Genomic DNA, 19,020 nt, shown 5'->3' with positions numbered 1-19,020 from the left:
TAATTAATAAAATTATTTTGCAGCTTTTATTAATGAAGTAAAGTAAAATTAATATTAAATTAATAAAAGTAAATTAAATTATAAAAATATTTATAATTATTGTAATAATAGAATGGTTCAATTTCCATAAATTTATCATTTTCATGAACTATGTTAAAATATAAATGTATTAATTTATTCGAGAGTTTAAATTTTTTTGAAACAAATTTGAAATTAACGCTGACCTGGTTCAAAAATCGTACGGAACTGGTGCAGAACCGGGTCTAGTTGTCCGGCATCAGTTCTACACCATTTATGCACCAGTTTGGAAGCAGATCTGAACCAGGGGTCTAATTCTGTCAGATAGAATGGTTCAATTTCCATAAAATATAATTTTCATGGATGCATATTAATATATAAATAAATATTTTTATTAAATTTTTTCAAGAATTTAAAATTTTTGTATCAAATTTGGAATTATTGCAGACCTGGTTCAAAAATCGTACGGAACTGGTGCAGAACCGGGTCTACACCAAAGCTTAGAGCTGTCACCGCTCTAGTGTAACGTTATGGGAAATTTCTTAGAGCGGTGGCCGCTCTAGTGTAACGTTATGGGCTTTTTCTTAGAGCGCTGGCAGCTCTAGTGTAACGTTATGGGTTTTTCCTTAGAGCGGTGGCTGCTCTAAGCTTAGAGCGGTGGCAGCTCTAGTGTAGAGAGTTCACTGCTCCAGTTCGCGCGGCTACAGGCCTGGAGATCGTTGGGTGTAGTTGTCCGGCATCAGTTCTACACCATTTATGCACCAGTTCGGAAGCAGATCTGAACCAGGGGTCTTATTCTGTCAGATAGAATGGTTCAATTTCCATAAAATATCATGGATGCATATTAATATATAAATAAATATTTTTATTAAATTTTTTTGTATCAAATTTGGAATTTTTGCAGACCTGGTTCAAAAATCGTACGGAACTGGTGCAGAACCGGGTCTAGTTGTCCGGCATCAGTTCTACACCATTTATGCACCAGTTCGGAAGCAGATCTGAACCAGGGGTCTTATTCTGTCAGATAGAATGGTTCAATTTCCATAAAATATAATTTTCATGGATGCATATTAATATATAAATAAATATTTTTATTAAATTTTTTCAAGAATTTAAATTTTTTTGTATCAAATTTGGAATTTTTGCAGACCTGGTTCAAAAATCGTACGGAACTGGTGCAGAACCGGGTCTAGCTGTCAGGCATCAGTTCTACACCATTTATGCACCAGTTCGGAAGCATATCTGAACCAGGGGTCTAATTCTGTCAGATAGAAGTAATAAACAATATATATTAAAAAAAAAATGCATTTTAATTATGAAAAAATCCATTTTGAAGATGTCCGTTATATTTTTAAATTATCTTTATTTAATAAATCTACATTGGATTAATTCAATCTAATATTTTTTCGGTCTATCTTATATAACGCAAATCACAAAACGGATTTTTGCACTCAAAGCAAAATGTGATGCACATTAATGCAACTGTCAAGCTTAAGTTGAAGAGTAAACAAAGCGTATTTATGGTTTCTTGGCACCATTGGCGTGGCACATATGATTCATAATTCGTTATAACACCTGCTCCATTATGGCAGTGCCAATCTTCTCAATTTTCTAATAATAACCGATACGAGGAGATTTATCCCAGTTACACAACACCTTAATCTGAGCGATGCCCAACAAAAGAAATACACCTACGCGGGCACTTTTTCTCTCGATCGCACCCTGCTGCACGCTAAGCATTTTTAGCGCTGCATCGAAAGGGATTTCGACTAATTAACAGTGATGCGAGCTGGGTGGTATAAAAGCTGGTCAACCGTGCTCGTTGATATCATTGAGCTCAAACGAAACGCACCCTCGACTCACCGAGCAGAAGAACCGCAGCCGAGCGCAATGGCCTATTTAACGAGCACGTTTGATGCCAACATCACCAATAGGATGATCCGACCTGCATTTTACAGGTAACATTAAAAGGATTATTTTCCACTGATGATTTTTGTTTCTTTTTTTTAATTTAAAAATAAATAATTTTTAGACCTAAATCCAAATAATTATTTGTTGATAAATTGAAATCAATATCGATCAGGAAAAATTATTTAAATTTAAATTGTAGTTTTTTGCAATGAATAATAATAGTTTTTATATGATTTCATTGTTTGAAGTTCTGGCGAGAAAATGCTGGGTTGGGATGTGCCCGTGAACAACATTGACGAAATCCCGAAACACTGGCTCTCTTTTCCTGTCGTCGACACCTACCTGCACTACGGCATCGCCATAATTTACGTATTCCTCATGATCATGTCACTTTTTGGAAACGGGATGGTTATTTGGATCTTTATAACGTGAGTTTTCTATTATTACGTAATAAAATTTGTACATTTTTTTCATACATTGACTTAAAATTAATTTTTAGAACAAAATCATTGCGATCGGCGTCCAACTTTTTCGTCGTTAATTTGGCCATTGCCGATTTCATCATGATGCTCAAGGCGCCGATTTTCATTTACAACTCCATGTTCGAGGGGTACGCGCTAGGAAAGTTTTGGTGTCAAGTTTTCGCAACAATGGGATCCTATTCCGGGATCGTGCAGGCCCTGACCAATCTTTGCATTGCTTACGACAGATACAGGTATGTCCTTAAAATATTCAATTAAAATTCATATCATTAATATAAAATTAAAAAATGTCTATTAATATAAAATTTTAAATTTGACAGAAATATCTCGAGCCCTATGGACGGGCAAATGAAAAAATTGAATGCTATTATTTTTGTCATCTTGACTTGGGCTTACGCCACTCCCTGGACTTTGATGCCCCTTTTGGAAGTCTGGAGCCGATTCGTTCCGGGTTTGTCAAAAAATTTAATGCAAAATTTATTACTTATTTCTTTTGCCTATTTGAATAACAGAGGGATATTTGACCAGCTGCACATTTGATTATTTGACTGATACCTTCGAAAACAAACTTTTCGTTTTCTTTATTTTTATCTTCGCCTACGTCATCCCCATGAGTCTCATCATTTTCTTCTACTCACAGATCGTCTCTCAGGTTTTCAACCACGAAAAAGCCCTGAGGGCGCAGGTAAAACTAAAATTCCGAAAATTAAATTTAGTTGAATTACATATTTTTTCCCTTTAATTTAAGGCCAAGAAAATGAATGTTGAATCTCTGAGGAGTGGCGACCAAGCAGCAGTTTCCGCCGAAGTGCGAATTGCGAAAACCGCCATAAGCATTTGCGGATTATTTGTTGCCTCCTGGACTCCTTACGCTGTCGCCGCTTTGATCGGTTCTTTTGGAGACAAGTGATTATTTTAATAATAAAAGATTTCCTCTGAAATATATCCCAAATCAAATATTTTAGAGAACTTCTAACGCCTTCCGTTTCGATGATCCCTGCCATCTGCTGCAAATTGGTGGCCTGCTTTGACCCCTACGTCTACGCTATCAGCCATCCAAAGTTTAGGTAAATATCTAAACACCCCATTTTTAAAATAGGTTGAACACAATCTGTCAATATTTGCACACAGGCTTGAACTTCAGGCCCGTTTCAGCTGCCTCAAAATTAATGAAAAAGCCCCAGAAAAAAGCGACGCCGCCACAGCCAACGCCACTGTTTCTACATGAGCTGGCTGGTGCTTTTTTTTATAAAAACGCATCTTAGATTTTAAAAATTGTGTACTTTTAAAATGCAATTATTTACAGATGTATCGTCCTTTATGTTTGCAATAAAATGATTCACAATAAAGCGAAGCAAAATCAACAACCTTTTCTTTCTTGCATAAAAAAACCTTAAGTTTAACACAATTTTGGTATAGCTCAAATAAACAATTTGATATTTATCATTTTAAAGAAAAATTTAAGTCTGCAAAACTTTGAACGGAAAAATTAAGGCGAAAGAGAAATAATATTTATCTCAGCCTGAATAATAATAAAAAACCTATGCATGGAATAAGTATTTGAAAAAAACAAACAGAGCCGATCGAACATGCGCCCACTCAAAAATATTGGTAACGTTTGATTAATTCGGACCTCAGAGGGGCTTTCCCCATGAATTAAAAGAATATATCCAAACGTAAAATAGACTTTATAAATAAAACTTCCCATTGAGTTAAATAAAAACATAGGAATTAAACTTAATTGTCTTCATAGTAATTTACATATTATAAAATAGATTAAAAATAAAATATATATAAAACAATAATTTTTTTATTGACATTTGAATTATAAATTTTTATTTTTACCATTTAAAATTTTTCTTTTAATTTATTTTTTTAATTTTTTGTTATAATCTAGTTCCATCCATCAAATACAAGTATCAATGATCTCAGTAATATTATAATATATTTTTTTTTCAAATAATTTTAAATACAAAAGTACTTTGACTAAAGACAATAAATTATAGAGGCTATTCAAATCCAAATCAAATTTTTTTTAATATTTTAGCCATAAATAAGGTTTTATTGGTTTTGAGAATGTTATTTTTCCATTGATATGAATAAGAAAATATAATTATGGAAGTAGTATTAAATTATTTTCTTACTGGAATAAGGATTCTATAATTTTATAAATGCAAAGAAATGACAATTTTTTAAATAGCATCAACATTACAGTAAATAGAGCTTCATTATAATTATTATTAGCTGGGGGAAGCTCTCGCCCTTTGAACTTTGTCCAACTCGATTTCAATATAATTTATTTGCAGCCCTTACTATTATTTAATTAATGCATTTTTTGTACAACATAAGGACAAAATTTAAGTGTTCCTTTAAAATTTAGTCTAATCAATAAATGTCTTGCAAAATTCAATTAGCGAAAGAGAGTGAAATAGTTGTAAATGACAAAAAAATTCTCCGTATATCCAATAAAATGAGGAGCGATTTTTGTTAGTCCTAGACCTGTACTCAACGACAAAATTTATCGTGAGACCTCTTTATTATGGTTTCTTCATGACCTCCGTTGCAATAAAATATAATGCAATAAAATTATTGTAAAGAGCTATTTGCACGTTGAGATATTTCTTTAAATACTATTTTGCTGAAATACTGACGATAGTGTATACTCTGCTTTGCTTCCACCTATGTGAAAATTGACCGATTTGATCATCAAAACTGCTTGCAGCCATATTAAATATGATATTATTGAGTTCATGCACATATTCACCCCACAATATTATGCATTTTTAGCGCTGCATCGAAAGGAATTCCGCTAAATTAATACCCCTTCGAGCACTCGGAATGGTATATAAGGTGCCGCCGCGGGTAGGTGAATTCATTGGGTTCGAACCGAACTCACCCTCAACACACCAACGGCAGACGCAGACAGTGCAGACGAACATCATGGCTTTTCCGAGAAGCTACCTCGAACCCAACCTTACAAATGGGTTGATCCGACCTGAATACAGGTACTAAATCTAATTTCAGCGAGTTTTAAAATTAGTAACACGAATTAATTTTTTAGCTTATATTGAACTATATATGTTATCATTTTGTTTCAAATCAAACAATTAAATACAATTATCACTCCTGAAAGTATTGCATGAATAATTTTCCTCAGCGAAAAAGGGTAAATAAGATTGGTTTAGTTTTTTCCTTCTAAAATTATTAATAATAACTTTATTATAAATTATGCAGCAAACATTTTTAAGCCATTTTCTTATGTCTTAATTAGCTGATCTTATTTCAACAAACTCGAATAATAGTTTCAACGCTGCTTGAAAATTTCTTTATATATGATTTTTCAATTTTCATGTCATTTAAAAATTTTTTGGAATAAAAAAAATTTGTTGTTCTTTTTAGGTCCGACATGAAAATGATGGCCTGGGACGTTCCTTTAAACGCAATAGATGAAATTCCAAAGCACTGGCTCACATTTCCCGCCCCCGAAAGTTACCTCCATCAAATTATCGCAGTGATTTACGTCTTCTTCATGATCTTCTCGCTAGTTGGAAACGGAATGGTCATCTGGATCTTCGGAGTGTAAGTTTTGGAATTTTCACTCTGAATATGATTTTGATTTTTTTTGAGAATTAGATCAAAATCCCTGCGCTCGGCATCCAACATGTTCGTCGTCAACTTGGCCATCGCTGATTTTGGCATGATGCTGAAGTCTCCGATCGTCATCTACAACTCACTTTATGAAGGATACGCGCTCGGAAAGTGGGGATGTCAAGTTTTTGGAATTATGGGATCGTACACTGGAATTGTTCAAGCCACGACTAATCTTTGCATAGCATACGACAGATACAGGTCCTTTTTTTTATTTTTAAATTAAAAAAAAGACCTTGACAAATATTTTTCAGAAATATCTCAAATCCCATGGATGGACAAATGAGCAAGAAGAAGGCTTTCTTCTTCATTCTGTTGACCTGGGCGTACGCTACCCCCTGGACCCTGATGCCCTTCTTTGAATACTGGGGCCGATTCGTTCCTGGTTTTTGAAAAATCGCATGAAAAATACTCAAAACTTATTTCTTCAATTAAATTACAGAGGGCTACCTGACCACATGCAGTTTTGACTTTTTGACCGAGACGATCGACAACAAACTTTTTGTTTTCTTCATCTTTACTTTCTCCTACGTCTTCCCCATGTCATTCATCATTTTCTTCTATTCGCAGATTGTTTCTCAGGTTTTCAATCACGAAAAAGCCTTGAGGAAACAGGTAAATTTATATCAGCATAAAATCCGATAAAATAGAGTTAATTTTGTTATCGCAACAAGGCCAAGAAAATGAATGTTGAATCTCTGAGAAGTGGAGACAAAGCAGCCGTATCTGCCGAAGTTAGGATCGCAAAGACTGCGATTAGCATTTGCGGGCTATTTATTGCCTCCTGGACTCCCTACGCCGTAATTGCAATGATCGGCGCTTTTGGAAACCAGTAATGAACTGAGGCATAACATATTTAAGTGCAATTAATTATGATCTCAAATTCCCAGAGCTTTGATAACGCCTACCGTTTCTATGATCCCTGCTCTCACCTGCAAAATCGTGGCTTGCCTCGACCCATATGTTTATGCTATCAGTCACCCCAAGTACAGGTAAGCGTCTAAATAATTGATTGCAGATTTTCAGCTCATTAACTTGATTTAAATTTTAAATAGACTTGAACTGCAGTCCCGTTGCGCCTGCCTCAACATTAAAGAAGAGGCTCCTGAAAAGGCCGACACTTCAGCCGCCGCCGCCACCGTTGCCGCGTGAGCTGGCTGAAAAATCTTGCCTGTGGGATCTGATATTTTTAAAATGGACTGCTGTGGTTTTATGACTTTTACTTACTGTTTAGAAAATAGTAAAAAACGAATAAAGTTTAATGCATCTCGAAAAATGGAACAAAAAGAAATTTCAACTAACATCCAACAGTGACGTAAAAAAAAAAATAATAAAATAATAAACTACCACACATATGGCAAGTGCGGCTATAGCTGCTTAAAGGTTCAATGATATCATCCAAAGCTAAATTAGTATGAGAACTGAATATTCCTAAAAATTAAAAAAAAAAAAAAATTATCTGCAGTTAATTAAAATGATATCTATAAAAATATAATTCCAAACAATACTGAAATCTCCTGATCAGATCAATCCTTCGTGAACGACATTTTAGAAAAAATGGCAGTACGGAAATCGCGACTGTGGCCCTGATCAGGACAATCCATTAAAGACCCGGTTTTACAAAATTTGGTATCACGAAAATCAGGATTGTAATCCTGACTAGGAAAATCCGTCGTAAACGACATCTATGAAAATATGGCAGTACGGAAATCACGACTGTATATAGCCCTGATAAGGATAATACATTGTAGGCTATATACAGTCCTGATTTCAGTGATGCCATATTTTTGAAAACCGGGTCTACAATGTATTATCCTTATCAGGGCTATATACAGTCCTGATTTCAGTGATGCCATATTTTTGAAAACCGGGTCTACATTGTATTGTCCTTATCAGGGCTATGTAAGTCGTGATTTCCGTACCGCCATGTTTTCAAAAATGTCGTTCACGAAGGATTGTACTGATCAGGAGATTTCAGTCCTGATTTCAGTGATGCCATATTTTTGAAAACCGGGTCTACAATGTTTTGTCCTTATCAGGGCTATATACAGTCCTGATTTCAGTGATGCCATATTTTTGAAAACCGGGTCTACAATGTTTTGTCCTTATCAGGGCTATATACAGTCCTGATTTCAGTGATGCCGTATTTTTGAAAACCGGGTCTACAATGTATTATCCTAATCAGGGCTATATACAGTCCAGATTTCAGTGATGCAATATTTTTGAAAACCGGGTCTACAATGTTTTGTCCTTATCAGGGCTATATACAGTCCTGATTTCAGTGATGCCATATTTTTGAAAACCGGGTCTACAATGTGTTGTCCTTATCAGGGCTATATACAGTCCTGATTTCAGTGATGCCATATTTTTGAAAACCGGGTCTACAATGTATTATCCTTATCAGGGCTATATACAGTCCTGATTTCAGTGATGCCATATTTTTGAAAACCGGGTCTACATTGTATTGTCCTTATCAGGGCTATGTAAGTCGTGATTTCCGTACCGCCATGTTTTCAAAAATGTCGTTCACGAAGGATTGTACTGATCAGGAGATTTTAGTCCTGATTTCAGTGATGCCATATTTTTGAAAACCGGGTCTACAATGTATTGTCCTTATCAGGGCTATATACAGTCCTGATTTCAGTGATGCCATATTTTTGAAAACCGGGTCTACAATGTTTTGTCCTTATCAGGGCTATACACAGTCCTGATTTCAGTGATGCCGTATTTTTGAAAACCGGGTCTACAATGTATTATCCTTATCAGGGCTATATACAGTCCTGATTTCAGTGATGCCATATTTTTGAAAACCGGGTCTACAATGTTTTGTCCTTATCAGGGCTATATACAGTCCTGATTTCAGTGATGCCATATTTTGGAAAACCGGGTCTACAATGTATTGTCCTTATCAGGGCTATATACAGTCCTGATTTCAGTGATGCCATATTTTGGAAAACCGGGTCTACAATGTTTTGTCCTTATCAGGGCTATATACAGTCCTGATTTCAGTGATGCCATATTTTTTAAAACCGGGTCTACAATGTTTTGTCCTTATCAGGGCTATATACAGTCCTGATTTCAGTGATGCCATATTTTTGAAAACCGGGTCTACAATGTGTTGTCCTTATCAGGGCTATATACAGTCCTGATTTCAGTGATGCCATATTTTTGAAAACCGGGTCTACAATGTATTGTCCTTATCAGGGCTATATACAGTCCTGATTTCAGTGATGCCATATTTTTGAAAACCGGGTCTACAATGTTTTGTCCTTATCAGGGCTATACACAGTCCTGATTTCAGTGATGCCGTATTTTTGAAAACCGGGTCTACAATGTATTATCCTTATCAGGGCTATATACAGTCCTGATTTCAGTGATGCCATATTTTTGAAAACCGGGTCTACAATGTTTTGTCCTTATCAGGGCTATATACAGTCCTGATTTCAGTGATGCCATATTTTGGAAAACCGGGTCTACAATGTATTGTCCTTATCAGGGCTATATACAGTCCTGATTTCAGTGATGCCATATTTTGGAAAACCGGGTCTACAATGTTTTGTCCTTATCAGGGCTATATACAGTCCTGATTTCAGTGATGCCATATTTTTTAAAACCGGGTCTACAATGTTTTGTCCTTATCAGGGCTATATACAGTCCTGATTTCAGTGATGCCATATTTTTGAAAACCGGGTCTACAATGTGTTGTCCTTATCAGGGCTATATACAGTCCTGATTTCAGTGATGCCATATTTTTGAAAATCGGGTCTACAATGTATTATCCTTATCAGGGCTATATACAGTCCTGATTTCAGTGATGCCATATTTTTGAAAACCGGGTCTACATTGTATTGTCCTTATCAGGGCTATGTAAAGTCGTGATTTCCGTACCGCCATGTTTTCAAAAATGTCTTTCACGAAGGATTGTACTGATCAGGAGATTTTAGTCCTGATTTCAGTGATGCCATATTTTTGAAAACCGGGTCTACAATGTGTTGTCCGTATCAGGGCTATATACAGTCCTGATTTCAGTGATGCCATATTTTTGAAAACCGGGTCTACAATGTTTTGTCCTTATCAGGGCTATATACAGTCCTGATTTCAGTGATGCCGTATTTTTGAAAACCGGGTCCTGATAAGGACAATACATTGTAGACCCGGTTTTCAAAAATATGGCATCACTGAAATCAGGATTGAAATCTCCTGATCAGGACAATCCTTCGTGGACGACTTTTTGAAAATATGGCAGTACGGAAATCACGACTGTATATAGCCCTGATAAGGATAATACACATTGTAGACCCGGTTTTCAAAAATACGGCATCACTGAAATCAGGACTGTATATAGCCCTGATAAGGACAATACATTGAAGACCCGGTTTTCAAAAATATGGCATCACTGAAATCAGGACTGTAATCTCCTGATCAGGACAATCCTTCGTGAACGACTTTTTGAAAATATGGCAGTACGGAAATCACGACTGTATATAGCCCTGATGAGGTCAATACATTGTAGACCCAGTTTTCAAAAATATGGCATCACTGAAATCAGGACTGTATATAGCCCTGATAAGGACAATACATTGTAGACCCGGTTTTCAAAAATATGGCATCACTGAAATCAGGACTGTATATAGTCCTGATCAGGATTACGTCTTGATTTCAGTGATTCTAATTTTTGGAAAACCGGGTCTACAATGAATTGTCCTGATCAGGGCTACAGTCGTGATTTCGGTACTGCCATATATGTTTTAAAAATATTGGTTCACAAAGGGTTGTCCTGATCAGGTTCACAGTCCGGATTTCTGTGTTGCGAAATTTTGAATATACTGGGTCTACAATGGATTTTCCTAAAAAAATTTCCTTTTTGACCTAGAAAGTTTTGTTGAATAGGCAATAAAAATGTGCTGTTGTAGAATTTCACGTTACGAAGGATTGACTATTTGAATTGAAATTCTACTTTTCCCCGATGGGTTTTGTGAATCATTTGCTGCGGTTTAGTCAAATATTATTATGCAAATATAGTTTGTAAAAAATATGTCCAAAAATTGTTGCCAATTTTTAGAAAAAAATTTATTTGTGAAATCAACATAAATTGAAAAATATCTCTATAGATTATGATATTTTGACAAAAAATGCTTTTATAAGATTATTAGTATTAGTACTCATTTTTTTCAAAATAATTCGACACAGCTCATGAATTATGACTGCATATCCTGCAGCCGAAACAAGTAGAGCGCAGGGCCGCAGGATATCGTTTTTCTTTAAAAATTAATTAACAAACTCACAAAACCCATCAAGGAAAAGCTGCCGAGTTTAAATTCAAAAGACCATAAGAAAAGTTGCTTACAATTAAAAAATGTTTTTACACTCACCATGGGTATAAATCACATTGTCCTTAACTCCAATAGGAGCAAAAATCGCGTAATATTGTGTTTTTCAAAAACCCGAATTTTTATAAATTTTTAGATTATAAATTGTACCAGACAAGTCTCTCCTCATAAATTGACATCAATATATCGTACATATGTTTGATCAATTAATTCACTGAGCGGTTCTCAGATAAAAAAATTGAAGATTCAATATTCACATACTTCTTCGATCATAATCTTATAATCTTTTATTATATTTTCTTTCAGTTCCTTAAAATACGTACTTAAAATATAAATTTTAAAGCGGTTCATTTATATAATTGTATTTATTATGCAACAATGTCGGGTTGCAGTTCTAAAAACCCGCGTTTTCGCTTAAATTTAAGCCAACACCCCCACCCCCCCTAGGTTTTTTTGTTTACATTCCAACTGTCAGATGTAAAATCAAAGCAAATTTAAAATCTGACAATTCATATCGCACCTCTATATCTCTCCTCACATTCAATTACTTTAATTGGCATAGACCTTAATCAGAGCCGGTCAAGAGGTGCATAAATATGGCTGGAATTGCTGGAAACAATGTACAGCGAGTAAGTATGCATAATACATAATAGTGATTCGTGATTCATGTCAAAGATTCAAGCAAAAACACAAGAAATGTTTTAAGAATTTTGAAATCAAATTTTCAAAGCACACTTTTTTTCTTAATACATAATAATCATGTTATTCTTTCAATTCTTAGCTCCTAAAAACGGAAGGGTTGGAAGATGAGACAGTGGTAATTCTTCGTACTCCCCAGCTTCCCTCCGTAGATACCCTTTTGGATCTCACAATTGCTGAGCTGTTCTTGGCCCTGAAAATGAATGGAAGGAGAGACGCCAAAATTCAGTGGGGTAAGTTTTGAATTTCCATTTAATTTTAAAGAAAGGTCCTGAGTGTTCACTGCTAAGTGCTAAATTGGATCAGATAAATTTTTCTCATTTTAATATTGATCACTTGCATGATGGGAACAAAATACATAGTTACTGTAGAGCAAAATGTACAGCAATATAACGCGTGTAATAAATCCCCCTTAATTTGACTTCCAAAACGTCTTTTTTTCAAGATTTTAGCATCTTCTAGAAGTTTTGGGGAGCATGAGTTTTGAAATTTTGATAATTAAATTTTTTTTGTGAATGTAAGATATAAGTTGAATTGTTTCCAATATAGTCAAATTGTTATGAATTTATGTTGTTTACAGGCAAGATTCGTTTGGCCACTTCACTGAGAACTTTGCTGATTGGCATAAACAGGGTTGATCTGGAGACTAAGTTTCCATGCATGAACTGCAATCTACGCAAAGCTGAGTATTTGTATGAGATCTGCCGTCATTTCGGACTCTGCGCCCAGTGTCGCGAAAATAGATTGGACCTTGATGTTTGGCACACTGGTGACCAAAGAGAGGCCTTCTGCCAGGTGTGCCACCAGAAGCACAGAAGTGAGCAAATCTCAAAGGTGAATGTCATCATCAAAGACGAACACATTCATTTGTTTGTTTAGAGGGGTGTATGTAATATAGTTTGATGTGAATATAAGCCCCTCATTACAACGAAGTTGTCACTTGTTAGTATTTAAAGTATTTTCAAATGTGTCCAATCAAAATAAACGTCATAATTGTATATGTCCATGGATTTTTTAATAATACCATTTAACAGAAATAAAGTTGCTGTAACATAAATGTTATCAACAAACTTAAAATAAAATATGCACTGAAAAACAGCATCTCACACAGTTGTAAAAATGCAACTTAGGGATTCTAAGTTATGGAAAATCAACAACAGCTTTGGACACTTCAATTAAATTAATGTGATGGTTGACTTTATTATGTAGCCTGCTACTTTTGTGAGGCCACTTGCACATTTAGTTGCTTCATAATTTGTTGTGATATTACTTTAGTAGCTTCGGCAGCTTCAGGTATCAAAAACCTGAAAACGATAAAATCAGCATGCAAGACGTGCCTTAGTTTTCAATTCGTACCTGTCCATATCAGAAATTATAGGCTTATCTCCATCAGCAATGCCGTACTTGAACGTAATTAGGTCAGGATGCTTCTTCTTGGACGTGATTCGAACAATTGAAGACACTGGTCGTCGGACAGCAATATTTGCAAAGCCTTTACGGCCTTGGATATCTCGCAGCACATAAATGTGGCTCTCGGTCACAATCAGATAGCTACAAATACACAATTAATATTTGCTATCACAAATGTAATAAAAATACCTTTCATACATGTAGCCATTCATCTTGACCTCGTGACATTTGAAAGACTTGACAACATCAGGCTTTTTCAGCCACGTCTGGATTGCAACCACCTCTTGGTCGCCTTCGTCTTCTAAACTATGGATACTTGAAGCGTCTGTGAACCAAATAAGAAAATAGTCTCACAATTATCGAGAAAAATTACATTTGTTGCTCATTAAATCAGGTGGATATTCGTAAGTACCTGATTAATTGATAAGTAAATAAGGGTAAAAACAAAATTATTATTCACCTCCATCTTCATCATCAATGCTGAAAACTGGCGCCATGTTTCTGTACCTCTTGCCAACTTTGTCAGAACTCCGGACGTGCCTCTCAGCAGCCTGGCCGTTGCTCCCAGTTGGATTCACGATGTACTCAAAAAGTTTTTCTTTCACTTCGGCCGATTTACTTTTCATGGCCGCACTCAGTTTACCAAACAATTCATACGAACTAGTCGACGTTTGCATCGAATTGGTCATCTCTTCAACATTGTGAGTCTCCCTACAGCCAATGCAAATTTGCGGATTGTGATCGTCGAGCTTGATCACAGGATTCTCTTCGACCAACTGATGAATGGCTAAATTTTTTTATTAAATTCAGCAAGTTGATTTACTTCTGTCTAGACAAAGCTTACCCGAATAACCACCAGCAACCATACTGACACAGGTTGTGTGTTTTTGAAGGAAGGAGGCAACAACCATGTGTGTATACTGGTCTTCCTCCTCTCGACCTGAACCCAAAAAGCATAGGTGGTCTCCGCCTGCCACCGAATTCGACGCCAGCGCCTGTTGCTGCACCGCCAGCAATCCTTGCACTGCAGTGGCAAAGGTCGCAGGTTCTTGCAACATCTTGACACAAAAATTAAAAATTTAATTAAGTATTTACTAAAAAAATTACCAAGTTGCAGTCAAGGTGAAAGGCAGTGGGCAAGTGACCTCCATTGTACTGCTCGGCTGGTCGACAATCCACGAGGAAAAATTTGACATTTTCACCCTCAGGCAACTCGGGGTTAAAGACAAGGTCGTGGGCTGAAATGGGGAGGCAGAGTGCTTGGGAAATCCCCAACTTTTCACACGGAATGGGCGGCTCGGTGCCGAAGAAAGCATCGATCAATTCCTGTTAATTAAAAATTTAGAATAAACGAGATTAAATAAAATAAACTCACTGATCTAAAGGATGCAGGTGTCTTGGATGCATAGTACTGGGCCAAGGTGCAGAAGTCGGAGGTATCATCGGCGGCAATATCACAGGGCATCATCGAGAGTGCGTCCACAACTGTGGCTTTGGCGTCGTCTTTCATCGACAGAATCTGATCTCTGTTTGGCAGACTGGTTAGCAAAGTCACTTTCACTGTCAACAAACACATACCTCGCATTGACCAGCATAACCAGAGCCAAGAAGAAAATGAAAAAGGGGTCGGCCAGTTGAAAATAGTGATCCCACATAGTTAGCAGGGCCGGCAGATGACAATTGGACGCAAACAAGCTTTGAAACTGAAAAGAGGATTAGTTTGTTGAATTTGCATACTGATTTGTGTATTGTAATACCCATGGTAGACAGTAGAGATCTGGACTGACTCTCTTGGTGTCGAGAAAGGAACATAGCTCTGGATCATGATATTGAAGCAGCAGACGAAATAAATGGAATGGAAGTCCGTTCTTTTTGCATCCACTAAAAATGATGAAGCAAAATATAATTTTAAAACATTGTGAATGTCTAGACAGAAAACTTTATGAAGTGTTTGCTCTTAAAATTCTTCTTTATCTTTTCAAATTAAACATAACGCCTTGAATAAGCAACGACACTCTTGACGTACCGAGGAATGTACTGATGCACAATGGAGTCAAACAAGTTGTAGGTTTCAGCGCGAGGCAATTTCAGGGACAGCAAGGGAAGAAGAATTTCAATCCACCCATTTCCCTTCTCAAATTTGTTTTTTGTCGATTTGCAGTAGCAAGTGAGAATTGACTCCAGGTCGGATATCACAGAAACTTTGTCTTCGTCTTCATTCCCTAATTTGGCTGCAAATAAATAAACAACTGATGAAAATTTATTAAAATTTAAATGAAGATTTAACATACAAACTGCTTGCTGGCAGTCGGTTCTTAATGCACTCTGATCAGGTAAGTCGAAGATCTCGGAAAAGTGCAGCAAGGGGCTCTCTTTTTTCTGGACGCCAAGACACGCCTGCCACACCTCAGGCCGAATGGTCTCGGGGATCGTCCTGCCTTGGGCCATGCTCCAGACCTCCGAAGGTGTGCACTCCTCCAACAGAGCGGCCTCCAGCTCGATGACCCTGTTGAGAATCAATAAAATTTAAAGACGATTTTCTCCGGGTGGAGTTTTATGAATGATTCATGCGGAGCTTATTCACGGGAAACCTGTGCTTATCACTTTGATTTCTCGGACGATGAATGAAGTCGACGGAGACTTTAATAGTGTGATGTCACATAAAGGTTTACTTTTCACAGTTCATTACATAGAGGAAATCAACAGGGCCAGAAGATAAGGTTTTTATCACAAGTTATCTATATTTGTACACATGCGTGTTGCGTGTGGCCAAACGATAACGCAAGAGGTGGTTAGCGATTCGTAGCAAAAGGGTGGAAATGCGTAGAATCGCAAATTTCGCAACATGGAATTCTGCAGAAACCGCAATAACCACAACTGGAAAGTGCGAAATTTCTATCTGTGACAGAGGAATGCCACATTTGGCAAATTTGAGCGCCAAGAGAGAAAAATGGAAGAGGAAAATAAGATAGCTTTGAGAATTTGGTTTCAAGGAATAAGACCGCGAGCCAAAATCAACGTCCAGTGTTAGAAATTCAGCGAAATTTGCAAATTTTGACGTACCAAGAGTTGTCGTCATCTTCTTCACCTGCCATCTTTTTTGACAAATGAAATGAGCCTCCTCAGGCCACCGCTAGATGGCTCCGGCCGTCAAAAATACCCCCACAGGGCTCCCCCCACCCCCTTTGATGCTCGCCGAGTGTCAACAAACAGTCCAGGACCAATTATTGCATTCTAAAAGATAATTTTTTTATTTTTTTCGCCTCGGTATTTTAATAAATTGTTAAAAACAATTAGATTTTATGGAGATGCAACCTATTATTTCGTATTTCGTCTGCGTTTTGTCCATCCTCTTCATAAGATTTATAATTTTTCGACCTGAAAATGGTAAAAAGTTTTGATTCTGCGTTATTATTTTTCAGTATTTTGTGCTAATTCTAAATTCAGAAACTTTAGAATTGGAGGACCACAACCACCTTTTCCTGATCGGCATCATGTCTCGAAGGGAAAATCTGAAAATGAGGGACAGCATCCGAAACACTTGGGTTCGCAGTCTAAACAGCTCCATTGGCAAACACAAGTTTCTCATTGGCAAAGAGTTTTGTCCTGTTCCTCCTGTCGACAGAACTTCTGAATTCACATGTGAAGAGTGGACACCGAAAATCGCAAAAAGTATTAATACAATTTAAAATAGATAGTAATAATTATTCAAGTTTATAATCTTTTTAAGGTCTCTCAAGGAAAGACGCTTCCTACGAAATAGAATCCAGCAAAATAATTTTTAACTCCAGCCAAACTATGGTGAAGGACCTCAACTTCCAGGTGCACTACGACATAGTTATAAAGAGATTGTGTCTTTTGTCGGAGATAATCAAGTCGCACGCCCGGCTCAGTTTGATAAATTTGTCGACAAACGAGCGAGTCTTCACAGCATCTTTTTCTTCCGAGCTGGTGAATGAAAAAAAGGAGCTGTCAACCTGCAAACAGGTGGAGCCTTTCGTCTTTCCTAAAGGCTTTGAAGGCAAAATTGTGTTGTCGACGGATAACAACTTAAATCTAGAGAGCAGTTGCAATGTGATTCTCACTGACGACTCTCGCCTCCTTACTTATCGAAGTACAAGGAAAATGCTGGGAAAAGATTTTTGTGCTCCTTTCTCCATTACTTATCTTGTCAAAGGTACTAAAGTTAATTTTCATAATCAGTTTTTTTTTAATTTGCTTCAATTTTAGATATGGAGGGGCTGGAGAAATTCCTGTCCCAGAAGCAGCAGAGATATTTTGATTGGATGACAGAGCAAAAGCTTCTGACCTCACAGTTAATCTTGGAATCAGAAAGACATGATGACGTGATCCTCTTGAATGTGGTCGACGTTTATAGAAATCTGCCATCAAAACTTATTTCTTTTTTAAAATGGTAAAATCCCATTTAAAATAATGTAAATTACCAATTCATTTTTTATTTAAAAAAAAATATTCATAATTTTATTTCTTAATACAATTTTTTTCCAGTTATTTAAAAAAATTTAACCCATTAATTTTGAATTGTTTTTAACTAAATTTTAGGGCAGACAGACACACCGAGTATGAATTCATCCTAAAAACAGATGATGACACATTCATCGACACCAAAAAAGTGACCCAAGAACTTCTCAAACTCCAGGACACGAAAAACTTGATTTGGAGCTCGTTTCGAGAGTATTGGCCTGTCCAGTCTTCCGGCAAGTGGCGCGAGGACAATTACAATTCCCTGACGTACCCACCCTTTCCGTGCGGTTCCGGTTATGTTTTGAGTGCAGATCTGGTCAGCTACCTGGTCGACAACAACGAGGACCTGTTCAAATTCCAGGGCGAAGACACATCTGTTGGTATTTGGTTGGCTCCGTTGTCGCCGTTCTATAAAAATGACTGTTGGAAGTGCAGCGACTGCAATAATTTTGCTTGCAATCAGCCCCAGCTTACTGAAAAAGAGATGTACGATGCTTGGGTCGTGTATGAAAAGGAGGGTGCCATCCTCTGTTAATTTTTTATTAAACTATAATTAATACTACTGAATGTCTAGTCAATAAAATTAAGATTCATAAAAACTTGTGATTTAATTTTGTACAGTATGAAAAAAAATATGCAAATTTTACTTGCAAAATAATTGATCACCTTTCACTGGAAATTTAACTTATTGATCAAAAGTTAATTTTATCTTTTTGAATTGACTTATATTCATGGATTGTCAATTAATTGTAGGCATCAAATAAGACAAATAACTTAACCAAAATGTCTTGTCTGCGGTAGCTTTTATGTTATTGTCCCAGAACTCTTTGCAACTCGGATAATCTGCAAAGCGGAGAAGTAGACGACATGCTCCACAGGCTTTGGTAGATTCATTGCAAGTTCTTAAATCAAGGCGGAATATGGACTGCAATATGAATAAAATGAAGAGTGCATATTATCAATGGACACTTATTTGAAATAATTAAAATTTGGTGTGGAAAAAATATTAATATTTTGCAATTCATAATTGTTAACGT

General features: G+C 36.5%; 5 protein-coding genes across 7 annotated transcripts; 4 read left to right on the top strand and 1 right to left on the bottom strand.

The window, feature by feature from the left end:
- The first annotated feature begins 1,860 nt into the window (after positions 1-1,860).
- LOC132193369 (opsin, ultraviolet-sensitive-like) lies at positions 1,861-3,760 on the top strand. The gene is made up of 8 exons (XM_059613999.1): positions 1,861-1,976; positions 2,178-2,357; positions 2,429-2,644; positions 2,732-2,862; positions 2,924-3,096; positions 3,160-3,317; positions 3,377-3,478; positions 3,543-3,760. Exons 1-8 carry the CDS (start codon positions 1,909-1,911, stop codon positions 3,637-3,639), a joined length of 1,125 nt encoding a protein of 374 aa, XP_059469982.1. The 5' UTR covers positions 1,861-1,908; the 3' UTR covers positions 3,640-3,760.
- Positions 3,761-5,302: 1,542 nt separating this feature from the next.
- On the top strand, positions 5,303-7,258 carry LOC132193411 (opsin, ultraviolet-sensitive-like). Its single transcript, XM_059614059.1, has 8 exons — positions 5,303-5,416; positions 5,811-5,990; positions 6,045-6,260; positions 6,314-6,444; positions 6,502-6,674; positions 6,734-6,891; positions 6,950-7,051; positions 7,115-7,258. The coding sequence occupies exons 1-8, from the start codon at positions 5,352-5,354 to the stop codon at positions 7,209-7,211; spliced, it is 1,122 nt and encodes a 373-aa protein (XP_059470042.1). The 5' UTR covers positions 5,303-5,351; the 3' UTR covers positions 7,212-7,258.
- Positions 7,259-11,856: 4,598 nt separating this feature from the next.
- Positions 11,857-13,087, top strand: LOC132193548 (uncharacterized). Its single transcript, XM_059614283.1, has 3 exons — positions 11,857-12,018; positions 12,171-12,321; positions 12,669-13,087. The coding sequence occupies exons 1-3, from the start codon at positions 11,986-11,988 to the stop codon at positions 12,965-12,967; spliced, it is 483 nt and encodes a 160-aa protein (XP_059470266.1). The 5' UTR covers positions 11,857-11,985; the 3' UTR covers positions 12,968-13,087.
- On the bottom strand, positions 13,082-16,615 carry LOC132193546 (TBC1 domain family member 23). Of its 2 annotated transcripts, none has more exons than XM_059614277.1 (12): positions 16,562-16,615; positions 15,790-16,004; positions 15,525-15,729; positions 15,256-15,379; positions 15,077-15,201; positions 14,874-15,024; positions 14,606-14,824; positions 14,343-14,556; positions 13,959-14,285; positions 13,688-13,823; positions 13,445-13,639; positions 13,082-13,392 (listed from the first exon to the last, which is right to left on the bottom strand). In XM_059614277.1, the coding sequence occupies exons 1-12, from the start codon at positions 16,591-16,593 to the stop codon at positions 13,302-13,304; spliced, it is 2,034 nt and encodes a 677-aa protein (XP_059470260.1). In that variant the 5' UTR covers positions 16,594-16,615; the 3' UTR covers positions 13,082-13,301. The 2 variants fall into 2 exon arrangements, with proteins under 2 accessions (XP_059470260.1, XP_059470261.1); XM_059614278.1 differs by lacking the exon at positions 16,562-16,615 and adding an exon at positions 16,090-16,226.
- On the top strand, positions 16,275-18,951 carry LOC132193547 (UDP-GalNAc:beta-1,3-N-acetylgalactosaminyltransferase 2-like). Of its 2 annotated transcripts, none has more exons than XM_059614282.1 (5): positions 16,275-16,885; positions 16,955-17,170; positions 17,229-17,675; positions 17,729-17,912; positions 18,062-18,951. In XM_059614282.1, exons 1-5 carry the CDS (start codon positions 16,801-16,803, stop codon positions 18,516-18,518), a joined length of 1,389 nt encoding a protein of 462 aa, XP_059470265.1. In that variant the 5' UTR covers positions 16,275-16,800; the 3' UTR covers positions 18,519-18,951. The 2 variants fall into 2 exon arrangements, with proteins under 2 accessions (XP_059470265.1, XP_059470262.1); XM_059614279.1 differs by having other exon boundaries at positions 16,276-16,885; positions 16,946-17,170.
- Positions 18,952-19,020: the final 69 nt, after the last annotated feature.

The sequence above is a fragment of the Neocloeon triangulifer genome, unplaced genomic scaffold, assembly GCF_031216515.1.
Source record: "Neocloeon triangulifer isolate White Clay Creek 2 clone unplaced genomic scaffold, ASM3121651v1 ptg000004l, whole genome shotgun sequence".
Classification (NCBI taxonomy): Eukaryota; Metazoa; Arthropoda; class Insecta; order Ephemeroptera; family Baetidae; genus Neocloeon; species Neocloeon triangulifer.
This window is presented reverse-complemented; position numbering and strand designations above follow the sequence as displayed.